At 54.4% G+C, this 7,513-nt stretch overlaps 1 protein-coding gene across 2 annotated transcripts in view; it reads left to right on the forward strand.

The window, feature by feature from the left end:
• Nucleotides 1–5,440, forward strand: part of RHOF (ras homolog family member F (in filopodia)) — a 16,684-nt gene extending 11,244 nt beyond the window's left edge. For both annotated transcript variants that reach the window (XM_011948508.1, XM_011948507.1), the window contains 3 exons: nt 3,455–3,564; nt 3,643–3,777; nt 4,938–5,440. In XM_011948508.1, the coding sequence (XP_011803898.1) occupies nt 3,455–3,564; nt 3,643–3,777; nt 4,938–5,102 (410 nt within the window). In that variant the 3' untranslated portion in view covers nt 5,103–5,440. The remainder of the gene's footprint in view (nt 1–3,454; nt 3,565–3,642; nt 3,778–4,937) is intronic.
• The last annotated feature ends 2,073 nt before the right edge of the window (nt 5,441–7,513 follow it).

Genomic DNA, 7,513 nt, shown 5'->3' on the forward strand with positions numbered 1-7,513 from the left:
CTGCCTCAGCTTCCCGAGTAGCTGGGACTACAGGCTCACACCACCATGCCCAGCTAATTTTTGTATTTTTAGTAGAGCTAGGGTTTCATCATGTTAGCTAGGATGGTCTCGATCTCTTGACCTCATAATTCACCTGCCTCAGCCTCCCAAAGTGCTGGGATTACAGGCTTGAGCCATCACGCCTTGCCAAGGATTTCTTAATCATTTCTAGACTAAAGCACCCTGAAAACTGCATAGAGTATAGGATGTATTATTATAAAGGCAGATGCAGAGGGCAGGCAGTTATCCTCAAAAGGGAAAAAATGTAGCTGTTTACTCTGGATGTTTAAGAATAAAATGTTAGGGAAAAAATGGTGAAAAGAGCAATGGGGGAAGGAACTTCCAGACCTGGGAGGCGGAGCTTGCAGTGAGCTGAGATCCGGCCACTGAACTCCAGCCCGGGCGACAGAGCGAGACTCCGTCTCAAAAAAAAAAAAAAAAAAATGGGGGAGGAGGATCACCCCCCTCGATCCAGTTACTTTGGTGGTTGAGGTACGAGAATTGCTTGAACCCAGGAGGTGGAGGTTGCAGTAGTCTGAGATTGGGACACTGCACTCCAGCCTGGGTGACAGAGCGAGCCTCTTGTCAGAAAAAAAAAAAAAAAATGGGGGAGCAATAGGGAGTCATTGAAGATGCTTCTGTTGTGGAGGGGGGGGGCAGGATAGGACCTGTGTTTTAAGATCCATCCAGCTGTCAGATGGATAATGGATTCATCGAAGGGCTGCAGGCCAGGGAAGAGGGACAGATGAGGACTTAGATAAGGATGGTGTAGGGATGAGGCGGGGTGGGGGGGGACGGTGGCCAGCAGTGGACAGGGCCCTGCTGTCCAGTACAACTTTCTGCAGTGGAGGAAATGCCGTGCACCTGCACCAATCATTGTATTAGCCATCAGCCCCGGGTGGCAGTTCATCACCTGAAATGTGGCTTGTGCAACTGAGGAGCTGAATGCTTCATGTTAATTCATTTTTATTTTATTTTATTTTTTTCTGAGATAGAGTTTCGCTCCTGTCACCCAGGCTGGAGTGCAATTGGCGTGATCTCCAGTCACTGCAACCTCTGCCTCCTGGGTTCAAGTGATTCTCCAGCTTCAGCCTCCCAAGCAGCTGGAACTACAGGCACCCACCACCACACCTGGCTAATTTTTGTATTTTAGTAGATACGGGGGTTTCACCATGTTGGCTAGGATGGTCTCGAACTCCTGACCTCAGGTGATCTGCCTGCCTCGGCCTCCCAAAGTGTTGGGATTACAGGTGTGAGCCACTGTGCCCAGCCAACGTTAATTCATTAACTCAAGTTAATTAATGGGGCTAGTGGCTACCCTGTTGGACAGCACAGATCTAGGAAGATGTAGACAGAGGTTACCGAGAAGGGACAGCTGGGGACAGGAAAGGGGCTTGAATAGCATGCAGGTCAGTTTCCCAGTGTCTTACAGGGACGTGTCTAGCTTTGTTGGGAGGGTGGTTCAGGTCTGAGACCTTGCTCTGCCCAGTGTCAGGGAACACTGGCATGGACAGCCCTCCTGGCCCAGCCGTTGCTGTCCTGGTGGCTTCTGTTCACTGCACACTCTTTTATGGCCCGGGTGGCAGTTCATCACCTGAAATGTGGCTTGTGCAACTGAAGAGTTGAATGCTTCATGTTAATTCATTTTTTATTTTTATTTTTTTTGAGACAGAGTTTCACTCTTGTCACCCAGGCTGGAGTGCAATGGCCTGCCTTGGCTGGTCACAGCCCCATGAGGTAGATTTTACGGTTTTCATGTTCCAGGTGGGGAAGCCAAGACTCCCACCGCTGTCCTAAGTCAAGTTCACATAGCCAGTGGGGGCAGAGATGGGATTTGAACACGTGTCTCATCTGCCTCTGGTGACCTCACCCTTAAGCACTGTTCCATGGTGGAGCTGGCCAAGGACTTCTGGAGGTCCCTGGGTTGAGGGGGAGCCAGTGGGGAGAGAGTAGTCATACCCTGTCACCAGCAAAGGGCAGGAGCAGACATGGCCTGGTGGTGCTCCGTGGAGAGGCCACTTGTCCTAATAGGTGTTTGGCAGGGAAGGAGCGGAGGGCAGGCTGGCACCGCCCAGCACCTGCAGCAGCTGGGGACGGGGTAGGGGGATTCCTGGGCCTCCAAGTCCCTTGTTCAGTGGAAGGAAGTCGAGGGTGGGGGGCTGGTCACCAATGAGCCTGAAAAGCTCTCAGTTCTCACTGTGGAGATTTTAAAAAATACCGGGGCATGATGACTAAGTGCAGTGCAGAACCCTGGGCTGGGCCAGCTCCTCAACGGGGAAAAAAATAAAGGACGATATTGGTGAAATGGTCAAAATCTGACTATGGCCTGTGGATCGGATTAGAATGCAGAGTCCATGCGGTTTCCTGGGCTTGGGGCAGGGGAGAGAATGCCCTTGTTCTCAGCAGATAGGCGCCGAGCTAAGGGGTGAAGAGGCAGGTGTCTGCAGTTACCGTGCCCTGATAGGGAGAAACAGAAGTGTCTGTCTCCAGATAAAGCCAGAGGGGCCGATGCAAACAGGTGGTGAATCACAGTCAGAGCTCTTCACACTCTTTGTTGCAATTTTACTGTAAGTTTGAAACTGTCAATATAAAAAGTTACAAAGAATTGCTTATAAAGAAGGAGGGAAGAAAAAAAGCAAACCCAACCAAGCTCAAGCCTAGATCAGTGTTTGGATTCAGCTCGTGCTGGGGCAGGGCCAGGCATCAGGATTAAAGTATCCCCCCAGGAGTATGCTCTGTGAATCTGGGTGGGGAGGGCGCTTAGGTGCTGTTCCCAGCAACCCACCACCCACCTCCTAGTGCTTGTAAGAATGGGCAGGGAACTCAGCTGACTGCATGAGAACCCGAGAAGCTGGAGGTTGAAGCCAGACACCAGCCTCTCAGGACTCGGGGACACTGTGAGCCCACCCAGCCCCACGGGTCTGAATCTTTGGGAAGGGGAGGGTTCCAGTCTGCGCTCTGCCCCTAAGCATCAGGGCAGGGGGATCACACTGGCTCTCGGCATCATCGCTAGCAGTTTCTCCAGCCCCAGCCCTAGAATCAGGCCAAGTTCTCAGCACTGCGTGGGTTTGATCTCGAGGATTCTTTACCACCATCCAGAACCGGGGGGCTGCCACTCATGGGTTCTGTTGTTGTTAAGAGACAGGGTCTTGCTGTGTCACCCAGGCTGGAGTGCAGTGGCATGATCACGGCTCACTGTAGCCTCTACCTGCTGGGCTCAAGTGATCCTCCAGCCTCAGCCTCCCAAGTAGCTGGAACCACAGGCCTGTGCCACCATTCCTGGCTTGCTGCCCATTGTATAGATGAGGAAATTGAGGCCTTAAGGCAGGGTCACTTGCCTGGCCCCTTCCCCTTCACCCATCAGAGTCCAGACAGGGAGGGGATGTCCCCGACCCACCCTGCTCTCTGCTTTCAGGGCAGGAAGACTACGACCGGCTGCGGCCCCTCTCCTACCAGAACACCCACCTCGTGCTCATCTGCTATGACGTCATGAACCCCACCAGCTACGACAACGTCCTCATCAAGGTGAGGCTGGTCTCCTGGGTGGCGGCCCCACATCTGGGTCCGGCTGCACCCCTGATCCCCTGCCTCCTCCCTCCACAGTGGTTCCCTGAGGTCACGCACTTCTGCCGCGGGACCCCCATGGTGCTCATTGGCTGCAAGACAGACCTGAGGAAGGACAAGGAGCAGCTGCGGAAGCTCCGGGCCGCCCAGCTGGAGCCCATCACCTACATGCAGGTGGGCCGGGGGCCAAGACCCGGGGGCACAGCCGTGGCTGTAAAGCCTCCCAGACCTTTGGCCTCTGCAATGGGGGTGCCTTAGCGGCCTTTCAGGGAGCTGAGGGAAGCAGGATTCTAAGAATAATTTTTAAATATTAGTATTGATGGCCTGTGAACCTGAGCACTTTACACGACTACTCTCAATCGGTAGGACTCAGGCAGGTGCTGTTCACATCCCCCAGTTTACAGGGGAGACAATGAGGCCCAGAGAGGTTAAGCAGCTTGCCCAGGGTCACAGAGCTAGCCAGAAGTGGAGCCAGGATCTGGTCCCATGCACTGCGCTCCAAATTCTGTGCTATGAGCCGCTGTCCTGTCCTGTGCTGTGCTGTGCTGTCCGCCTTGTTTGAAAGGGCCAATTGACCGTGCAACTCTTTGGGCGAGGCATGGGGGAATAAACAGAATAAAAGGAATGTAAAGACAAAAAGAAACTTTCACAAGAAATAACCATTAATAAGGGCAAATTCGGTGGGCATAGTGGCTCACGCCTGTAATCCCACCACTTTGGGAGGCCAAGGCGGGTTCAAGACCAGCCTGACCAACATGGAGAAACCTCATCTCTATTAAAAATACAACATCAGCTGGGCGTGGTGGCGCAAGCCTGTAATCCCAGCTACTTGGGAGGCTGAGGCAGGAGAATCGCTTGAACCTGGGAGACGGAGGTTGTGATGAACCAAGATCGTGCCACTGCACTCCAGCCTGAGCAACAAGAGCAAAACTCTGCCTCAAAAATAAATAAATAAATAAAAGGGCAAATTCATTTGCCTAAGTTGTACTTTCAGAGAAGAGAGAGGTGGCTGGAAGTCCTGTCTTGAGGCCTCCAGCTCTTCTCACAGGCCTGGGAGACACACCTGGGGGAACCAACCCCGGGTCTCAGGATTCAGCCCCTCCCTGCCTGGAGCTGGAGAGAGGCCAGGGTGGGGGCCTGGACAGGGCTTCTTCCAACCTGGGGGATGCACTGCACTGTCCCTCCGTTGCACCCACACACTGTGAGGGCCAGCCAGGATGGAGGAGACAGGCCCAGACCACCCCTGGGGAGTCCTCAGAACCAGTCCCAAACCCACCAGGTGGTTCCAGACCTCCGGGGCCCCTCACCTAATGCTGGCTCCTCCTCCCACCCAGGGCCTGAGCGCCTGCGAACAGATCCGAGCTGCTCTCTACCTGGAATGTTCCGCCAAGTTTCGTGAGAATGTGGAGGACGTCTTCCGGGAGGCCGCCAAGGTGGCTCTCAGCGCTCTGAAGAAGGCGCAGCGGCACAAGAAGCACCGGCTCTGCCTGCTGCTCTGACCCAGGGCGGACAGACCTCACGACAGCACTGACAGGGGCCCCAGGTGCTGACTGCACCAGGGAGGCTGCCCCATCCCGACCCTCCAGCTCACGGTGTCTGGGGCCTGCAGCTAGACTCTTGGAACATTCTGGAACTCTCTCCTTTCCTGACTGGGGCTCTGACTACAAACTCCCCTCCAGGCTAACCCTGGGACGGGGTGGTGATGTGGGTGCAGGAGCCAGTGTCTGTTCTCGGGACTCGGAAGGGCCCTCATCACAGCCACCCCCACCATGAGTGTCTCCCCAGTGCAGACTCAAGTTATGCTTGAAATGAAAAAGTCCATCTGGTGGAGGGTAAATGTGGACCTGACACTGTTCCACGCAGGCGCCCCAAGCCGGCCACTCCCGTATCCCCACCTCCCTGGGCTCCCGAGATAGGCACCGCTGTATCCTCCAGCTCCTTCCTTCCTTCCCCCAGGAACACGGGGGCCACCGAGGGGGATGGGCCTATCAGGAGAACACAGGCCGCAGCCTGGTGGAGGGGCTGGCACCCACCCCTCCCGTCTCCACCCCACATGGAAGACTTGTCTTCAGCTTGGCCACTGTCTTTGCAGAGCTGGGCACATGTGCTCAGGGGGCAGAAAAAACGGCTTCTCGGTTGTTAAAAGTATACCCTGGACCACCCATCTGACCATCTCTTCAAGGTCTCATCACCAGGACAGGACTGGCCCATTTAGTCCTCAAGCCCTGCTTCTACCAGCCTGTGGAGTTCAGGAGGCGAGACACCCCGGCCTCCTATGAGAACTGATGGGATCTACCCCCTGTCCACACAGGACAGTTTCTCAGAACTGGTTCACAGACCACCTGTGTCACCAACAGCCAGATACCTGATCCCCGAGTCTCCTTTGGGAAGGTCTGGGGTCGAGGGTCTGGGAATTTTTTTTTTTTTTTGGGGGGGGGACAGAGTCTCATTCTGTCACCCAGGTTGGAGTCCAGTGGCACGGTCTTGGCTCACTGCAAGCTCCACCTCCTGGGTTCAAGCGATTCTCCGGCCTCAGCCTCCTGAGTAGCTGGGATTACAGGCGTGCACCACCACATCCGGCTAATTTTTTTGTATTTTTAGTAGAGACGGGGTTTCACCATATTGGCCAGGCTGGTCTCGAACTCCTGACCTCGTGATCCACCCGCCTTGGCCTCCCAAGTGCTGGGATTACAGGCGTGAGCCACCGCGCCCGGCCCAGGACTTTTAAAACAAGTATCCCAGGGGATTCCGGTGCCTCCCAGAGGTCACAAGCTGCTTGGCTCTGGAGTGCACCTAGGATTGGGTGCTGCCTAAGATGGGATAACGGCTTCAGGCGACTCCTAGCCTTCCCGGTATCTGTTGCCTCGGCTCTCCTGGCCCAGTGCTGGAGTGTCAGCTAAGCCTGAGCTTCTGAGAAGTCAGGTCACCAAAGGAAGAAGCCTTCTGAGACCCTCCCCACCCCACCCAGGTTCCCATGGCCCTGCTGTCCCCTGGGGAATCAACCAAGGAGCTCTTGTTCTCAAAGAACCCATGGCCTCGTGATGGTCTAAGGTAGAGGTCTGAAAACTACAGCCTGTGGGCCACATCTGGCCACAGCCTGATTTGTAAATAAAGTTTTACTGGAACACAGCCACACCCATTCCTTTGTGCATTGCCTTGTGCTCTGTGGCTGCAGGCAAGAGTAGCTGCCACACAGACCACCTGGCCCATAAAGCTCAAAATAGCTGCCATCTGAACCTTTATAGACAGCTAGCTGACTGCACATGCAGGTGCCTAAAAAGGGTCAGAAAGGAGAGCAGAATGAAGGGCAGGCATTTGGGAGTGGCGTGGCCTGTGGCGACTGGAGAGCAGGCATCCTGTGCTATGTGGATGTTGCCAGGTTCATTTTTCTAGGGAAAGCAGAAATCTGGATTTTTATGTGGAATCTCACTGTAGGAGAGGGGAAATCTCATTTTAAAAATGTAATCAGGTCAGGCACAGTGGCTCACACCTGTAATCCCAGCACTTTGGGAGGCCAAGATAGGAGGATCAGTTGAGCCCATGAGTTGGAGACCAGCCTGGGCAACATAGCGAGACCCCATCTCTACTAAAAAAAAAACATTAAAAAGTGGCAGGGTGACCAGGCGTGGTGGCTCACGCATGTAATCCCAGCACTTTGGGAGGCCGAAGCAGGCAGATCACGAGGTCGAGAGATTGAGACCATCGTGGCAAACATGGTGAAACCCTGTCTCTACTAAAAATACAAAAAAAAAGCCGGGTGTGGTGGCACGCGCCTGTAGTCCCAGCTACTCAGGAGGCTGAGGCATGAGAATCACTTGAACCCGGGAGGCAGAGGTTGCAATGAGCTCAGATCATGTCACTGCACTCCAGCCTGGGTGATAGATCGAGACTCTGTCTCAGAAAGAAAGAC

The sequence above is a fragment of the Colobus angolensis genome, unplaced genomic scaffold (genome assembly GCF_000951035.1).
Source record: "Colobus angolensis palliatus isolate OR3802 unplaced genomic scaffold, Cang.pa_1.0 Scaffold28, whole genome shotgun sequence".
Classification (NCBI taxonomy): Eukaryota; Metazoa; Chordata; class Mammalia; order Primates; family Cercopithecidae; genus Colobus; species Colobus angolensis.